Here is a 20,222-nt window from a genome sequence, read left to right as displayed (position 1 = left end):
AAAAAACTTACCCCATAGACAAGTTCCCCAACCATGCCATTCCATATTTTAGTCTCTGGATCTCTTGCACCATATTTCCCGTCACCAACAATGGACAATTTGTATTTGATCCTTACATGTTTGGCTATTTCATAAGCTAAATCTACACAATAGCCTTCATATCGCTCATTTCCTTCTAGTTGTTCATGATTCTTCTTATACATCACATATGGCGATTCCTTTGGGACCAGAAGAAGAGCAAAATAAATTAACCTTGCACATTTTCTAAAAGATGGCAAATTTGTTAAAGAAGCCCCCATTTTGTTGTTGTTGTTGTTATCTTGTGGGATCACAACTGGCAGTGCACATGGGTTACTCCTGTGCTCAAGTTCTGTGCTCAGGAGTCACTTCTTGCAGTTATCCGGGGGCCTCATCTGGTGCTTAGATATACCTCGTTTCATCAGTGAGCAAGACAAGTACCTGTTTGACCCAGGTACTGACTCTCCAGTCCCAACCCCTTTTGTGACTAATAAAGATTGGTATTTGAAAAGAGCTTAAATTTTTTACTAACTAATAAATCAACTATTTATTTATAGAACAGCATGTTTCCTACAGTCCTTAATTTGTGGCTTAAAGTAGTAAGAAAGATCTTAAGTTCTTCTTGAAAGTTTGAAGGATGCACTGGTTTTCTTTGATTTAGTAAAATTGGCCAGAGGTATTTCCCTTAGTTACATGAAAATGAGCTGTCTTTTTATTTCTTGGTATTTACCATGTAGGAAGCACAGCCATACAGACAAGCCCTAGGGAAGCACTATTATTCTTCTGAAGCTCGTTCAGTTTTATGTCCTCGGGGTTTAGTATAGTATCTAGGACAGAGTGACTGTAGATCTGTATGCTTAAACACAAGGTATACTTTTAATAAATTATCACTTAGTCACAATTTCAGACCTAAAGGTGTACTGATTTTTAAACTGTGTTCATTTCAGTCAGTGAAAACAAGCCAGATTTTAGTAAAGCAACTTAAAAATAAAGTTAGAACACTATCTTATAGTTCAATACTGCTTTGAAATTTTCAGAAAAAGCCTTAAAATGCTCTTATCACATAGGCAGGAGATTATTATTTATCTATTTTGTAATTTTGAAAAATATGACCTGAGAAGTTGTGACATGCAGATAAACACACACTAATGGTAGTCCTTATATTAGAACCTTAATATACTATCTATATTGCCACTCTTCCTAAAAGATAAAAAGTCATTCATTTGGGCAAGACGTATGAAAGAGGAGAGTATGTGAAACTTCCGAATTTTTAAAGTTACATTCTATTCATCATCATAATGATGATGAGAAAGTTTCTAAATTGGTCGAAGGAGAAGTTTTTATTGTTTGACTTTGAGGTTAACTAATGCTTTTCAGAAAACAGAAGTCTGTGCAGAAAGCCCATACTTACCAGAATGGTTGTGACTACGATGGTCCTGTTCTCTGAGGATGCACTATCATTGCTGATTTGCTGATCCGAGAAAGGCACAAACCGTTCATATTCATTCCAGTAGCCAGCCTAGAAAGAGTAGACTATCACCTGGTTGCTTATTATTCACTCAAAAATAATTCATGAAATTCAGACGTCATTGTGAAATGAAACTACTTTTTTAGTTACTAGAGTTTTTCAAGGATTGACCTCTTGGCTCCTTCTATCTTGCTACCTGGACTGTACCCTGATTCCAAATCTTGAGGGATTCCCTTTACAAATTCACCTTTACTACTACTTTTAAAATAAATACAGCACACAGTAGGATGATCAATCACTCTCCATCCCCCCTCCCTGGCCCCCACCCACCTTTAAGTTTAGGCAGCTAAAATTTCTGTACTTTGAACTACAGGAAAACTAGGATTGGGGTTTGAAAATTTGGTATCCTCCAGAAATGACACAAGATATTGTATATTCTGGGGTTTCATCAAATGACTATAAACCCTCACTTCATGCCTTTCTAGTAAGATGATAGAAACAAATCAGTCATATTATTCAACTGTAGTGAAAGATGTTTTGTCTAGAGCCCATTTGTGGATGAGGTTGCAAAGTGAGCTTATTTTAAGAGTTAGTAATTAATTCTTCAATAATAAATAGTTAATTTCCAATTGCTTTGTTTAAACTGTGTGGGCTTTGGAAAATCCTGTTGAAACAATAGCATGCTATAATATTTGTGATTCCTTTCATTTCTTTCAGGAAATTGTTAATAAATCCTAATTGTACCACTTTTATAGAATCAGCCTCATAGGAAAATACTTCTTCAATGATGTGTAGAACTGTGTTTTCCAAAGTAGGCAATACTGCCACTCTTGGGGTGTGGGTGATGGAACTATATAGTAGCCTTGGGTGTACTTGAGGAGATGTTGAGTAATTTTTTTCTTCAGAAAAGGAATTGGTAGCCAAATAAATTTTGGAACCTCTGAATGAAACACTTGGTTACAAGTCAGCTCTGCATCATATCTAACCTATTAATCATATATCACTTGATCACTTGACATCCCATTATTCATTGGTTTGCTTGAGTGGGCACCAGTAATGTCTTCATTTGTCCCTGTTGCGTGCTAGTATAGACCAATGGCATCTGCTTGCTCCAGGAACATAAAGAGCCTCAAACTGTTCGTTCAGGGTCTTGATGAAGAAGTCTGACCATCTTGTAGATGGGCGGCCACGCGATCTTTTGACATCCTGTGGAATCCAGTTGGTAATAGCTCTAGTCCAGCAGTCATCTTCAAATCGCATTATGTGTCCAACCCATCTGATTTTCGATGCCTTGGCAAATGAGACAGCGTCGCTTATTCTTGACTGTTGATGGAGGTTGGAACTCCGGATTCCTTCTCTCACTTGAGTGAAGTGTGATACTCCAAGCATAGCTCTTTCGATTCCTCTTTGGGACACCCGAATAGCATTCTCATCCTGTTTACTTAGGACCGAGGTCTCTGAGGCATATGTTAACACAGGAAGAATGGTTGAGTTGAAGAGAGATGTGCGCAGAGCCAGAGGTTCTTCATCTTCTTAGCTATTTCTTTGACGCTCTTGAAGGTGTTCCATGACACTCTCTTCCTTCTGCACAGCTCAGGTGCCAGGTCATTCATCATGTAGAGTTCTTGACCTAGGTACAAATAACTGCTGCATTCGAAGATGTTTATTTCATTGAGAGCGAATGGAATGTCAGGAACGAGTTCGTTTCTCATGAACATTGTTTTCCTGAGATTCAGTTACAATCCGACCTTACCACATTCATGGTCGAAGTCGGCCAGCATTTGTGCTGCTTGACTAATGTTTGATGTTATTAAAACAATGTCATAAGTGAAGCAGAGGTGGTGTAGTTGATGACTGTCTATCTTCACTCCATTTCTTCCCGTTCCAGTCTTCGCATGATGTTCTCTAGGGTGGCACTGAGGAGTTTTGGTGAAATGGTATCACCCTGCTGAAACCCTCTCTTGACATCGATGATCACTTCCTTGTAGAATGGTGAGATCCTGGTGGTGAATCTGTAATACAGCTCACGGAGGATCCTGATGTACTGAGTTTGAATGCCCTTTTTTCTAGGGCTTTGATGAGCGCTTCAGTCTCAACAGAATCAAAGGTCTTCTTTAAATCAATGAACATTAGACAGAGCGGCATCTTGAACTCCCGAGAAACCTCAATGAGCTTGGTTACTGTGTGGATATGGTCGATCATGGTGAATCCTTTTCAGAACCCAGCTTGCTCACATGGTTGTCCTCCATCTAGTGTTCTGCCAATTCTATTCAGGATGACTCGAGTGAACAGCTTGTAGATGACGGACAACAGGCAGTTTGGGAGATAGTTGCCAATGTCATGGACGTCTCCCTTCTTGTACAGTAGAACGGTCTTGCTGGTTTTCCACTGGGATGGAACATTGCATTCAGACAGGTAGTGTGTGAAGAACTGAGCCAGTGTATTGATGAGTACTGACGGCAGATTCTTCAGGTGCTCAGGTCTGACCTTGTCTGGAACAGGTGCTATTTGCTTCTTTACTGAAGAAATGGCATGTCGGATTTCAAAAGGGAGAACGTTGTGAATGACATATCCATCCTGCAGAATTTGATGTGTGGGCAGGTGGACTTGGCTATCGAAGCGATCCAAGTAGAAGTCATGGATAATCTTCTCCATTGCCCTTCTGAAAGATGTGATAGATCCATAGGATGTTGAGGGCAGTCATCTTTGTCTTGTAGTTGGCGAAGGACAGGCGGGCGTTACGAATGCTTTTTCTGGCTTCTGCTACATCGACCAGCACTGCTGCTCTTCTCTCTTTAAGGTCTTCATTTATCGCTTCTCTGCACTGCACTGTGAGCTCGGACGTTTGCTTGTGGTTGCCTGAGGCTCGTGCCCAGCCACGTTGACGAATGAGCTCTAGAGTTTTTGAAGACAGTCTTCTTTTTGTGGCTTTCTCTCCCTCGGTGTTCCTCGAACAATCATGGAGGTGCTGAACAAGTCTACTATATTCTTCATCAATGTTGTCAATGATGCATCTTCCCATGTTGCTGTAATTGTGCCAAAGAGCTCCCAGTTGGTGGTCGTCCTGGGAGTTCTCTTCTTAAACTTCGCAGTCCTTTCTCCCTGTTCTGTGAAGTAGAATTTTGCAGGAAGAGATGGTAGTCCAATCTCGTTTGGAATTTTGGGACAACAGAGACATCAGTTAGGCAAAACCGTCGACTGAATATGATGTGGTCAATTTTGTTGTGAAATTTTCTACTGCAAAACTCCCATGTCCAACATTTAGATTAGGCCTTCTGGAACTGTGAGTTACCATGGGTGGTCTTGGTTGACATGATGAACTCAGACCGTCTCTCACCCTGTTCGTTCCATTCTAGGTCATGGGTCTCGATGTGGAGTTCTTTGGCTGATCTTCTCGGTCCTATCTTGGTATTAAAATCACCGACAATGATCTTGTAGAAGGTGTACTCTTCTTTATAGAACTTCTCCAGCTCCATGTAGAACTTCTCAATTTCTTCTTCATCATAATTGGATGTTGGTGCATAGACAACGAAGATAGAAACTTCTAGCAGTGAGCCACATCTATTCAAGTGTAATCTTACAATTTGGGTTGTTAGGCATTCAAATGAATCAATGCTCATGGCCAAGTTCATGTTGAAAAGGACACCGACACCACTGATGCCTCTTTTGTCACATGTTCCGAGAAACAGTTCTTCTTTAGTGTCGAAAATGGTGTGATGTGATTTATGCCTTCTTGTCTCGGTCAGACCAATGATGTAATTCTTGATCTTCCATACTTGCACCATCAGGTGCTCAATAGATGCTTCGGATGCCAGTATACGTACGTTGAAAGTACAGACAGTCAGATTAGTCCTTCTTTGTTTTGGCAGCCTAGTTCAGCCCTGAGATTTTATCAGCCTCTCCTTGCTCATCTTTCTTAATGCTGCCATATTGGGAGCTCTTTCAGGGTTAGGTTTATGAGACCCATTGTGAACCCATGGGAAAACCTGCAAGGACGATTAGATGCCACCCTAAAAGCCTCTATCACTCTCGGAGATCCCAACAAGCTAATGAGAGTATCCCGCCCGCATGACAGAGCCTGGCAAGCTACCCGTGGCATATTCAATATGCCAAAAACAGCAAATACAATGGGTCTCATTCATCATATAGCATGGTCCTCCCATTGTTCATCGATTTGCTTGAGTGGGCCCAGTAACATCTCCATTGTGAGACTTGTTGTTACTGCGTTTGGCATATTGAATATGTCACAGGTAGCTCGCCAGGCTTTGCCATGCAGGCAAGATACTCTCGGTAGCTTGTTGGGCTCTCTGATATGGGCGGAGGAATTGAACCTGGCTTGGCCGGGCTGGCTGCACGCAGGACAGACACCCTACCACTGTGCTATCGCTCTAGCCCATCCATCATATATAAAGGCAGAAATTATATATAAGAAATTTGCTTTTATGCACGTGTTTTCTAGTATCTATTTTATTTTTTTAAATTTATTGAATCATCATGAGATACAGTTATGAAACTTTCATGTTTGAGTTTCAATCATAGAATGATTGAACACCCATCCCTCCCCCAGTGCACATTCTCCACCACCAATGTCCCCAGTATTACCCCCCCCTTCCAACTCTTTCCCTGCCTTTATTGCATACAATTTCCCCCATACCATCTCTACTTTTGGGCATTATGATTTGCAATATAGATACTGAGAGGCTATCACGTGTGTACCTATTTTCTCTCCTTGTGCCCTGTTACTTTCTGAGATTTTCCCCTCTGGACAGCTGTTTTGCTTACTTACTTTTCGAGAGCCACCGACTTTCATTTCATACACATCAATGGTATAATTTGTCCTACGTCCGTAAGTGTCAAATTGGATGTTGCCAGTCATTCCTTGTACTTGTACCTGCAATGGAAATGAACATGTTGAATATAAAAACAGCACCGCTGTTCGCTTCCAGGTATCAGGGATGAGGTTTGCTGATGATCCTGGAATCTTGGAGCACATCTATCTTGACTTGTTGAGCTGTGTCAACTAATCATATCTATATACTTCTTCATTTTCTCTCCAATATTTTCTGTTTGTTTTTTATTTGTGACTGCCTTTTAATTGTGGAAATTTTCCATGGATGTTATAGGCTATTGCCTATATATTACAGTGAGAGGGCCATACAAATAATATTCAAAGGCCTAAATTTTCCACTAATTAATTTTTTAAAGGGAGTAGGCTGAAGAAATTATTATTTTTTTTTGCAATACTGGAATTCATGTTTGTACTCATGCCAAGGGAGGCACCTGGTGGTACTGCACTTTGCAAAGTGGGTAAACCTACCACTCAGCCACATGATCAAATTCTTGATTAGTATTTTTAATTAGAGAATGCATTATTCTAAACTATGAGTTCCTTAGATGCGGTGTGTGTATATCTATACACAATGGAATATCACTCAACTATGAGAAAGGTGTAATCTTGCCACTTGCAAAAACATGAGTAGATCTAGAGGATATTATGCTAAATAAAATAAATTATATGGGGAAGGACAAATGCCATATGACTTCACTTACATGTAGAATATAAAGAAACAAGATAATTAAACAACAAAACAAACTCTTAGGCTACAAGAACAAAACTGTGATTATAGAAGGGGAGGATGAAAAGGGGTCATAAATACATAAAATGTGTCAACTGTACTCTGATGCATGATAACTGAAATTTCAGTGATGAGAATAATGTATTACATATGCCTGGGACTTATATTATGTTATAGTCAGTTAATATAATTCAAATACATATAGAGAAGATTTTTGTTTCTATAGCAATGAAATACAAAATGCTTTTGTTATGCTTTTTGGAATAAGAAAACTGTGGAATTTCACAGGATAAATGCATTGTCAGTCTATAGAAATTGTCACAAATTATGATGGTTTAAATGTATTTAAAATAATCATGATTTTAAGATAGAGTTATTTTTTTGCTTCATCTCAGGGGGAACACCTATTCTGTAAGAAAGTTATTAATCTGTTACGTAGGCTCTATAAATTTTAAATATAGAGTAATAAAATAATTCTGAATAGAAACAAAAGCCCCTGTAAGTTCCTTGAGGGCTGTGATTGTGTCTTAGTGTTGCAAACATTAGAATGTAAACTGAATTAAAAAACATCATCTCCAGATCTTCTGGATTCACACCCTGTCACAAATTATATGATTTTGTGCATATTTCTTTATGCTTATATCTCAATATTTTAATATGTAAAATAGAAAATCCTGGGAATATCTGAGTTGTATAAAATGAGTTAGTTATAAGTAATATTTTGAATAGTGTATGACTATAGTGTGCACGGCAATGCTGGATTACTATATTGGCAATTATTATTGATGAAAATGAATTTAGTTTTATTTCTTGAAACAGTTACAGATTTATCAGATTCCACAGAAACAGGAGTAAGTTTTTTTCCCTTTAACTTCTTTTTTTCTCTGAATTTAACTACTTGTGCTTCTATACACAAGTAGCGCTGAGCAGGGCCATGCATGAATAATCTATAGAAAGATAACTTTCAAGTATAAGGAATCATTTTATGGAGTAGAGACACTAGAATAGTCTGGACATCTCTTTGGGATACCAATAGCAGATTCATGCATGCCATAAGTTTGGACTATCCCTCAGAGAAAAATCTCTTTTTAAGGACTTGTGTGTCAGTGACAATTTCCTACCATCCCATCTGGGATTCCTTCTTAAAACCTCTCACCAGTCTATATTAAGATGCTCCTCCTCTGGATTACGCAGCTCTGTGCATAAAATGTTACCATAACATTTGAATTATTTATATATTTCTGTCTTCCTTACTAGATAGGGAGGATCTCAATATGAGAGATACTCTTTTTCTGTGTTTTTAGCCACTATTATAGAACCTGGAGTAGGTTAATGTACAAGTGAAAACTGTTAACTGTACAGGTGGAAAATCACAACTTAGAAATGTGACATATTTCAGTAGACTGAACTGAGTCTGATTTTTGTATTACCTGGACATTGAGAGGAAAATGGTTCCTAGTTGTTGGACAGTTTTTAAGGTCTTTAAAAGAATTTGTTTATATACTATTTATTTGTATTTTTTTTGTTTAGAGCCATATCTGGCTATGCTCAGAGATCACACCTGGCGGTACACAAGGGACTACATGTGGTGCTGGGGATTGAACCTGGTTTGACTGTGTGCAAACTAAGTTCCTTAGCCAGTAGACTATTTCTCCAGCCCCTACATATTAACAATTTGAATGTAAATTTCCTTCATCTTTTTTATGCTTTTATACTAATTTGGGACTTGATATGTACTCATTTGTACTCAATAAATATTCAATGAGTAAATGGAGTTCTTATTCATTAAAATGGCTTCCTTAGAAAACTTCATCAGATAGGCTGGAGAGAAAATGTAGTGGGTAGGATGCTTGCCTTGCTTGTAGATGACCTAGGTTGAATCCTGGCACCCAGTGTGGTCCTCCAAGTCCTCCAGGAGTGATCTTAGAGTGCAGAGTCAGGATTAAGGACTGGGAGCAGATAGGTATGCCCCCCTTCAAAAAACAATTCTCCATCAGACCTTGATTTTATTTGGCTACTTTCTTTGAAGGAATGATTTATTGAGCAGCAATTATGTGCTAATAGCAATAGAAATGCTTTTACACAATTTATTATTACTTTTTAATTAACTAATATAAAAGGGCATTTTTAAATATAGGAAGAGCTTTAATACTCCAGAAAAGTTTCTTCTTTGTACTCTCTCTGATAGTGAAGTTTTACCAAGCATTTATCACAAGACAATGTCTACTTTTAGAAAAGGTTAATATCTTCCAGTCTCTCTGGAGCAATAGGAAGAGATTGGGATGTAGAAAGAGGTAAAACATCCTTTTGATTGAGTGTTTGATCATGAAGTCCTGGGAAAAAGTTATTTATGAGACTTCTAGTTTGAGATTTATCAGGGAGTTAGACAAGCAGAAACTATTCTGCAATAGTATAAATAAGCTAATTCTTTTATCCTTAATTCTATTATAAAATTTTCTATTTTGAGAATCTAGTTATTTGTGTCATGAATGGGGAGTCAATTGGAGGTGTTGGCACCTGCCCCTTGTGGTTTTATTGATGAAAGCCCCTTTTGATTCACTCTGAGGGAGTTTTATATTTCACTCATAATTATATTTCACCTGACAATACAAATCTTGTAAAAGCTATGAAGGTTGAATTTAATTAACTTCTCTTCAAAATTGTGCAGTGCTACCTCCATAAAACTACACTTAGGGCATTTGTTAGATAACTGACACAATGACATAAAATCTGCATAAAAATGAATCATATCTTTTTCTTGGAGAGAGACATAGGGGCTACTAACCCTTTTTGATTGAATGCTTCCAAGTTGGCAAATTTAAGACAACAGTAAAAGCACCAAGTACAGAAAATGATGTATGTTATGAGGCATTTACAAATTCTTCCTTGCTAGGTTTTATAGAGAATTATCTTATCATTGCCTTTTTCTTTGTTTACTTAGATGTCCTTAACATCAGAATAATTAAACAAATATAAATAAAAGAGTATTTTAACTCTAGGAACTCATTATAATGCATGCAGACACATGTAGCATAAAGAAAAATATTCACAAAAGAGCTAGTTGGAAAGCTGTAAAACTACATCGGCTGACTGCTACAGTTCATGCAGGCTAATATTTTTTCTTATGAGGCAAAGGATGTTATGCTCTTTTGTGATATCCACTTTCAGCATAGGAGCATCCCACAGAATGTCCCACCCTGAGTAATATCATATTTCTGAAAATTTTTAAACCATTCTAAGTTCTAAACTATTTTAATTTTAATTCATAACTTTTAAAGGACCTGAAGTAGGGCCAGAGCAGTAATGCAGCAGGCAAATATTTGTCTTGCACATCGCCAACCCAGGTTTGATCCCCATATCCCATATGGTCTACTAAGTCCCGCCAGGAGTGATCTCTGGGTACAGAGGTAGAGTAAGTCCTGAGGACTTCTGGGTATGGCTTGAAAACCGACAAATGAATAAAGGACCCAAAATGTTGTATAAACCTAAATTCCATTTACCCTAAATTTATCCTTTTTGAAAATCCAAGGAAGACCTATATGGTTTAGATTTTTAGACTTTGATAAATGTATATTCATGCTCATCTTTCTGCACACTCTGATATTATATAGATTCCTATCTTATTTGTAGCAAGTCCTCTTTAAAATCAAGGTTAAGGTTTTATATTTTTGTGTTGTTATAAGGTTCCCCGACCCAATAATACACCGTGGTCTTTACCATTTTCAGAGCTCTTTCAATATCAATTCCTTGACTCCAGGGCACAGCTGGATTTGCTAAGCAGTCTCCAGCACTGCCTCTCCGGGACACATCCACTCGTTGTCTTCTCAGATAGCGGAAAGCTTCTGCTATGACCAGTATTGCATCATGCGTCAGTGCAGATGTATACTGAAATGAATTCATGGAAAACAAGATACCATGATAAATGATGTCCTCATTTTTCCTCATTCCTTATCATTTTTATTCATCTCCATCTCTCTTGCTCTATAGAATCACTCTCTAATTATCTGAAACAAAAGATGTCTCTGGGCAAGCCTGATTTTGATTCATTTCACAGTGATGGCTTCTTACCTCATGTGTCCACATGTTAAGATTACTGAGAACAAATGACTCAAGGGAATCTTTTGCTCTCAATATTGTGCTTCATCTTGAGTGAGTTACTACTAAAAGGCTGGGTCCTTTATAGAGCTAGAAATACATGTGAAGTTAAAGAATGACATATGTAGATTGGCAAGGAAACAGCATATCCTAAAGCAAGACTGGGTTATTGCTGTTTGTAATAGGAAATTTAGATCTGGTATTTACTTAGGGGAAAATGGAAATAGCTAAGTTAGACAGTTTGAAATTAATTTGGAAGGAAGCATTAATCATTTCTGTCTGGACCATGTTTCTGGCGAATGAGGACCTCTGGCCAACAATAAATCAGTTTTTGTTTCCTGGGGAGAGCAAACACCAAAGCTGGTTTTGGATTGTAGAAAATTATAATTGTTATTGAGTTTTGAATCTGATAACATTGACAATTCACAGGCAATACTTTATGATACTACCTCTTTTAGAAAGAAATGTATGTTTTCTGTTCCTTGGACACATTGATGTGCTCTACTAGGGATGAGGCCAATCACTTAATACAAGATATTTGATTATCTGTAATTTGACATGATGTATGACTCTTCATAAATGCATCAACAGTTTGATTAGAATAAACTAGTCCCTGTTTTTCAGGAGTGACCGGTACCGGTAGACTATAGAATTCTTTTAGTTTAAAAAAACAAAACAAAATATGTTTGGGGTGTTGGTGGTGGTAGTTTTTCTCTCTAAATAGTTATGTCCAAATACAATAGGGAATGAATACATTGTCATCTTTACAATTATCAATTTACTCTTAACACTTTTCTCCTGTTACTTTTCTTTCAGGAGCAAGTCAAGTATGACTGCAACAGAGGACATATGCTCTTTCATGAAAAAGTAATTTTCGTGTCTGCTCATTCTAGCACTACACAAACCCAACATGGTAGTAACTTTTTTTCAAGATGACTGCATAAATTGTCAGCAAACTTAATGTAGTTCTTCCCAAGTCATGCCAAAAGCGCTATTTAATTTTCTACTTTTTCAGTTTCTACTTCACAATGTGTGAGCATATAAAAAAGCTTCAAGGGGAAACATTAATAAAATATAGAATAAATTGAGCATCAGGGATTTAATCACTATACAACTTTATTTCCTAATAAAAATGTACATCATTTAAAAGTTGCTTTTGCCAACAAAAACTATGTCTAAAATTGTAACCATCTATTTAAACAGTCCATTTTCTTAAGTTATTTGAAGTATTTTACCTAAAAGTATGAAGTTATTCGTAGAAAGTTCTAAGAAGTTGACATTATACATAACTTGAATTATCCATGAAAAATACAGACATAAAATTGTCCATTATTCTATTTTGTGAAATCTCTACATCTTCTGAGCAACTATGACTTACTGTATAGTACCATTTGAATACGTTTACCTTGTTTCAGTTACTATATTAGTCACCAAATATATGAACAAAGGTAAAACAATGTCCTATGTTCCCTCCTAAGATTGGTTGCCATGCATCTTTCACTGTTTATTCATCAATATTTGTGGTTCTTAATTTTAACTTATGCATTGCTTTTTGATATTAATATTTTGAATTTGATTGTACATATGACAATCCTGTTTAATGCTATTATAAATATACTTTTCAAATTGTGCCAATACATCCTCATACTAGAGCTTTGTCAAAGATTAATTGACTGCAATGTTTGAGAATTAATCTGAATTTTTGAATATTAAAAAATATCATCTCATTAGGCCAAAGAAATAACAAGATGTAAGTATAGGCAAGGAAGTAGAAAGAAGGGTACACTTGGGTTGGAATATAAATTAATATAGCCATTATGAAAATAGTATTGATGTTCCTCAAAAATTAAAAAGTAGGACTGCTATGGGCATTTATTCAAAAGTGTCGAATCACATATTGAAAAGATATTTTCAGCTCCACATTCATTGCAGCATTATTTATAATAGCCAAGACATAGAAATAACTTAAGTGCTCATTAATGGAAAAATCAGGCATATATATAGATTAGCACGGTCGGTAGCATGGTCCTCCCGTTGTTCATTGATTTGCATAGAGTGGGCCCAGTAACGTCTTCATCGTGAGACTTGTTACTGTGTTTGGCATGTTGAATACATCACGGGTAGCTTGCCAGGCTTTGCCGTGCAGGTGAGATACTCTCGGTAGCTTGCCGAGCTCTCTGAGAGGGGTGGAGGAATAGAATCTGGCTCAGCTGGGCCGGTTGCACGCAAGGCAAATGCCCTACTGCCCTGCTATCGCTCCAGCCCTTATATAGATTATAATAGCATATTGTGCAATAAGATATTTATACAACGTGGAATAATTTTTAGTCATAAGTCAAAAATACCCTGCTATTTGCAACAACATAGCTTTACCTTGAAGGCATTATGCTAAGCAAATATATGTCAGGCAGAAAAAGTCATCTGTGTTCTCACCTCTACATGGAGTTAACAAAACACCTCAGTTCATTGTTTCAAATTTTAGATTGGTGATTGTCAATGGGTGGAGGTGGTCTAAAGATACAAACTGATAGTTATAAGAGAATTAAGTTCTAGGGATACAATGTGCAACATTGTGGCTATAGTTAAGACTATTGGGGGAGTGTAGGAGTAATGGTACAGCAAGTAGGTAGGGCCTTGCACACAAGCAACCTGGGTTTGATCCTCAGTATTCCATATGGCCCCCAAGCACTTTCAGGAGTAACTCCTGAACACTGCCAGGTATGGTCCAAAAACAAAACCAAAAAAGAATATCGGGGGCTAGTAGGGATTAAGGTGCTTATCTTATAGACCTTCACCCCAATTCCAGTTTGAATCGATAGCACCAGTGAGTAGGGGAATCTCCCAAACACAGAGTAATGCCAGGGGTAACTTTTGAGCACAGAGACCCTGAGCACTGCTGGGTATGGCCCAATATACACACCCCCACAAGAAATACTGCATTGGACATTTGAAAGTTGTTAAGGCATTAAGCCTTAAAAGTTGTCATCAAAGAGAAAATATTGTGCTAATTATTTTGTATCAAATAATGTTGTATAACTATAAGTAATATGACTTTCAGAGATATATCTGGATAAAAATAAGTCCTCTTAAAAGGATTTGACTGCATCATATATATATATATATATATATATATATATATATATATATAGTATCCAAAATTACTGAAACAAATTAGAGCACCTAATTTGACCATAGGGCAATTTTTTGGGGGTTTGGTAGGGGGAGCACAAGCAATACCCAGGGAGTCCTGAGGCCAATCTCTAAGATTCTCAGTCCTAGGATACTGGGCTTCAGGGCTAGGGCCTGAGGATGTGGTGCTGCTGGTATCTTGCAGTGCTGAGGACCCCCTGGGCCACATTGGTGCTTACAAGCCTTCAGAGTCACACTTAATGTGGTTGAGGGGCCCCATAGTGCCAGGATTCAAACTCATGGAAAGTATGTATCTTTGACTGCTGAGTTATTTTCTTGTCCTGGGATAGAATGTTTTAAAGTGGGACTTTATTGGGAATTTTTTTAAAAAAGTGAATCACTGTGAATTACAAAGTTACAAAGATATTTATGACTGAGTTTTAGGCACTTATTGTTCCAACATCAACCCCTTCATCTCTATTGAAAAATTCTGGTCTGTATATATCAATCACTACAACTACAGGTCATCACTTAGTGAGTGAATCACTTAAATGATTGAAAAATACTATGTTTTCAGTCTTTCTAGAATATGAACATTCTAATTGCGTAAAGTCCCACTTTTATTATGTTCAGATGGAACTCCATGCACTGGGGGTGGGGGGTTGGCTTGAATGATATAGAATTGTGGGAAGCCAAGAGCCCTCTCATAGACCCTGGCCATGGTTCCCATGTTAGGAACTGCTTGGGACAGACATTGGTGACAGTCTCCCAGGACTTCCTGACCTCAGCAGATACCTGATCTATAGCCACATACATCCGGCTGACAGTTATCTTATCTGGCCTTATCTATAGTGACCTCCAGGATGCATCTACTGCCATAAGACCCTTTGATATACAAATGTAAAGCTCAGAATGCATCTACTACCATAACACCCTTTGATATACAAATGTTTACCTTGAATGCTATGTAAAACTCTTGTTGCTAACCTTACCATGTATGGTTATATTGCTTCTGCTTGTGACTGGGCTCTCCCAGACCCTATATAAACAGCCTGTATCCCTCAATAAAGCCTGACCCTTTTTCTCTCTGTTTCTAAACTGTACTCTGTCTCTTGTGTCTTGTGTTCATTCGGTTGGTCCCTCCTTGCACCATCGGATCAATCCTCAGGCCACCTCCATGGGCCGGAGAGTGGTTAGCCCCCCCTCCCCCCGCATAGAATTTATTTCTTCTCTGGTCTATGTTTATTCTATAATTGCCTGGGAGAAAGGGTGTGAGAACAGGCACTCTGCAACTATGAGAAAGGAAATATTTCCACTTCTCTTTCCTTTTCTTTGATTCTAGTTTGCTCCCCTATTTTGATCACAGGGATCCCGTTGATACAGTTCAGTTTCCAGTATATTTTCTCTAGCTCAGGAAGGAAAAATTTAAAGTAAATTTCATACTTGAATCCACATACTAATGAGATGGTTTAACAAAAATACTTTAAAAGAATCCTTTGTCTAACTGGAATAGCTTTCCCTTAATTCTCATGATTTAATGTTTGATTTTTGAATATTAGGATTTGTAGACACAGGGATATGCAAAAAATGTACACATTTTGCACAACTTTCTGCTTTTAATATTCTTGTCTGAATTTCATAAAATTAAGCATCTTAATCTATTTTTACAGATTCTTTTGCAGTCAGGAAAATATATTATTCAGTATTCTATAGGCACTACGCATTCTGTATCAGAGTGTAATTCAGTTGGGTAAACTGAGATTCATTACATTTATCAAGACAAAACAACCACATAAATAATGTAAAATCTAATTTTCTGTTTTAGACTATCAATCTTCCTTACATATTCCCATCATGCCTATCCTTTGTCTAACTCAGTTTCTTGTTGTAAATTGTTATGAGCACATTACAAATGAAATTCAATTAAAAATTAAGTTGACATTTCTAAACATTGGGTTTTGTATGACCTCCTCAACATCTCATTTCTTAGGGAGTTTTGTTTTCAAAATGCAGCAGCATCACCTGTGGTTATGTTTTAGAATCCTTAAAATGTTTCTGAGGAAAGACCACTTGATCATAGGATAGCTGTAAAAATACAGAAGCCATACTGAGATGCTTTTAAAAGTTGGCCTAAGGTTTCTGTATATCATGGGATATTACCTTTAGTGGGGCATTCTTGGCTTCAGGAAATTCCCTTTCATCCAGCCTCACCCAGCGCTGTATGAACTGCTGAACCATAGGATTTTCATTGTTGACAATCTGGAATCCTGTAATGTTGGCTCCCCCATGCATAACTCTTTCTAGCAAAATATCAGTAAAACCCTACAAAGAGATAAAAAACAGAATCATGACTGTGGGAGGTTCAGGTTGTATACTCACAATATATACTGGTTAGAGGGTTAAGGTGGATATGAAATCCTTTCCCAGGACCACTCATTAACAATACATCTGACACTGGGTATGATCTTATATGCAAATTATATAGCAGTAACAACAAACAACACTCTTCCTTAAGATAGAATTTTAGTACAGTATGTCTCTGAAAATAAAGGCATGATAAAGAAAATGTGCATTATTCAATTTTACTGTCTGTATCATTAATGTAGTTAACAAAGGATAGGCATAGGTATCAACTCAAGCCAATGCCTTTATTTAATTGTTGTGTAATTTTTTAGTCTTCTTCATTGAGTAAAAATGCAGTACTTTATGTAAATGGAAATGTCAAAAATATTTGATGTTTTGACCCTAAATAAACATATAAAAGAGTTTCTTCAACTTAACATATCAAACATAGCAGATTTTTTTCAGATTCTCATTACTACTTTCAATATTGTTGGATAACAGAAATACCAAAGAGCAAAACAGACAGTTTAGTTGTTGAACATCAAATATAATAATATAAGCCTTAGTGTATATCACACATATATCCACGTTGAGGTTTTATTGTTTTTCCCGTTTTGGTCACATCTGGCAATACTCAGGGATTCCTCCTGGCTCTGCACTCAGGAATTACTCCTGGTAGTGCTTGGGGACCATATGGGATGCCAGTGTTTGAACTCAGGTCGGCCGCATGCAAGGCAAGTGCCTTACCCATTGTACTATAGCTCTAGCCCCGCACAGTTGAGTTTCTACACCAACTTCATAGTAACCACCATTTATATCTTCTCTTCCTCTGGTTACTGTCTGATGTCTCTGTCACCTAAAACTCCAGGAAGAATCTCTTCAGGTTCACACCAAATCATCTCCACCTGGACACAACTTGCTCTACAGGTTATTATCTTAGGGAACAAATCTTTCAGGAATTGCACTGTTTATGCTGGATATCTTTTCTCACTAGCTGCTAGAGATGTTTATGGCCCTTAATGGAATGAAGCTAAATTTTCATTTATAAAGATATAGGAAGAAGTTTTCCTTCTTTGTTTGTATTCTTAACATTTAAATCAGAACATTTAAATATGAACATTTAAAATATACAGAAAATGGAAATACCTTATAGTCATTATTCAAATATTATAATTAATGTTTTTCTATCCATCCATCATTCCACTTCATTTCTTTGGTCTTTTTTTGAGGTTGAGATACATTTGATTCTTTTCAGGGTTTACTCCTGGCTCTGGACTCAGGGATTACTCCTGGTGGGGCTTAGGGGTTTATATGTGGTGCTAGAGATGGACCCTGAGTCAGCCACATGTAAGGAAAGTGCCCACTAGACTATCTCCCAGGCCTCTCCATTTCATTTTATGGGATGCATTTGAAAGTAAGTTGCATATGTTATATACTTCACACCGAAAAAGAAATCTCTTCCTGGAACTTGAGCAATAGTGCAGCAGGCAGGGTATTTACTTTTTTGCATGTGGTTGACCCAAGTTCAATTACCAATACCCCATATGGTCCCCTGAGCACCACAAAGAGTAATCCTGAGCACAGAACCAGGAGCATTACCAGATGTAGCCTCAGACCAAAAAAAATCCCTTCCTTTCTCCCTCCCTTCCTTCAGCCCTTCCATTCTTCCTTCCCTCCCTCCCTCCCTCCCTCCCTCCCTTCCTTCCTTCCTTCCTTCCTTCCTTCCTTCCATTTCTTTTTTTTCAGGTGAAAATTATATCCAGTGATTAAGTGGATAAGTGTAACATGTGAGTTCTGTTAAATTTACACACATGAATTATTCAAATATCTTTTGGTTCTTTAAATATTTTTGAATTTTTTATGTAATACATATAGAAAAGCACACACATATGTATATTTTATAAATTATGGTATTTTTTAATAAACTGAATACATGAACTAATGAATACCCTGAAACATCCTTCTAGTGTGCCTCTCTTATTACTACTCTTAATCCTGCTTCTTCTAATTCTACAATTATTAAATGTGGCATCAACTAAGTCTTAGGACATGTTTTAATGAAACCACTTTTTCAGTTATTACTCATAGACCCTTCTTCCTTTTGTATATGTGATTGAGTCAATAGAGCTCGGACAAAGAGCCAAATATTTGCATCACTGAGTATCATTCTTCTTTACTGATAATCTCAATGTAATTAAAAATTAACTTTAACTCCTTAGGTTATATTTTCTCCCAAAGGCCTCTTTCATAAAAGAAATAAAGATGGCACTTTATCTCATTTATACCCTGTTGCACTGCAATAAGCAAGAGGTCCTTGCTTATGGATAAAGTGTAACAGAGACTCCATATGGGGCTTAAAACCTGACTGCTCACTGTTTATAATAGCCAGATTCTGGAAAAACCTGAGTGCCTGAGAACAGATGACTGGTTAAAGAAACTTTGGTACATCTGTAGCATTGTAGCACTGTAGTACTGTCCTTCTGCTGTTCATTGATTTGCTTGAGCGGGCCCTGTAACATCATTGTGAGACTTGTTGTTACTTTGTTTGGCATATCGAATAATATCGAATACATCACGGGTAGCTTCCCAGGCTTTGCCATGCATCTAAACAATGGAATACTATGCAGCTGTTAGAAAAGATAAATTCATGAAATTTGCATATAAGTGAATCAACATGGAGAGTATCATGTTAAATGAAATGAGTCAGAAAGAGAGGGACAGACATAGAAGGATTTTACTCATTTGTGGAATATAAAGTAACAGAATGGGAGACTAAAACCCAAGGATAGTAGAGATAAGGATCAGGAGGATTGCTCCACAACGTGGAAGCCGGCTTCTCATGCTGGTGGAACACCAAGTAAAGGATGCTTGGAGAGCCTGCTAGGAATGGGAGATGTGTGCTGAAAGTAGACTATAAACCGAATATGATGGCCACAATACCTGTATTGCAAACCACAATACCCAAAAGGAGAGAGAGATAGAAAAAGGGAATATGCCTGCCACAAAGGTGGGGGAGATGGGCTGCGGGTGGTGGGAGGAATACTGGGAACATTGGTGGTGGAGAATGGGCACTGGTGGAAGGATGAGTACTCGATCATTGTATGACTGAAACGTAAGCAAGAAAGGTTGTAAGTCTGTAACTGTACCTCACAGTGATACATAAAAAGTAATAATAAATAAAAAAATAAAACCTGACTGCTACCGAATGCCTGAGTCCTACTTGATCACACATACACACACATACTCTCTCTCTATATATAAGATACTCTATATATAATATATAGATGTATATACATATATCTATAACATACAAATAAAGAGCCAAGGACAAAACTTGAAAAAATGGCTATAATTGATTTACTGTAACAAACCATACCTATTAGTTAACAATTTCTTTTTAACAAGAGCATTGACCAACTGGGGGTATGGTGCCACCAGTAGGTCAATCTGTACCTGTGAGGCGAGTGCATCAGCAGCCTGATGGCACCTTCAGATTTCCAGATACACCAAAATTGCTGCTGTGCTTTTGCCAGACCCCAAAAACTTGGAGCAAAGTTTACCAATAAAGTAAACAGCCAAAAGTTAGGTATGTG

General features: G+C 37.4%; 1 protein-coding gene across 4 annotated transcripts in view; it reads right to left on the bottom strand.

The window, feature by feature from the left end:
• Positions 1–20,222, bottom strand: part of GRIA3 (glutamate ionotropic receptor AMPA type subunit 3) — a 391,700-nt gene that overhangs the window by 100,014 nt on the left and 271,464 nt on the right. For all 4 annotated transcript variants that reach the window (XR_008794065.1, XM_056125840.1, XM_056125841.1 and 1 more), the window contains exons 6-10: positions 16,447–16,608; positions 10,780–10,947; positions 6,273–6,377; positions 1,430–1,537; positions 12–218 (exon numbers count right to left, since the gene is read on the bottom strand). Coding sequence is in view for 3 of the 4 variants with exons in the window: in XM_056125840.1 (XP_055981815.1) it covers positions 12–218; positions 1,430–1,537; positions 6,273–6,377; positions 10,780–10,947; positions 16,447–16,608 (750 nt within the window). In the remaining variant the exon portion in view is untranslated. The remainder of the gene's footprint in view (positions 1–11; positions 219–1,429; positions 1,538–6,272; positions 6,378–10,779; positions 10,948–16,446; positions 16,609–20,222) is intronic.

This window comes from Sorex fumeus, unplaced genomic scaffold (genome assembly GCF_029834395.1).
Source record: "Sorex fumeus unplaced genomic scaffold, SorFum_2.1 ptg000058l, whole genome shotgun sequence".
In the NCBI taxonomy this organism is placed as follows: domain Eukaryota; kingdom Metazoa; phylum Chordata; class Mammalia; order Eulipotyphla; family Soricidae; genus Sorex; species Sorex fumeus.
The sequence above is the reverse complement of the archived record's forward strand: the minus strand, read 5'-3'. Positions and strand labels throughout refer to the sequence as shown.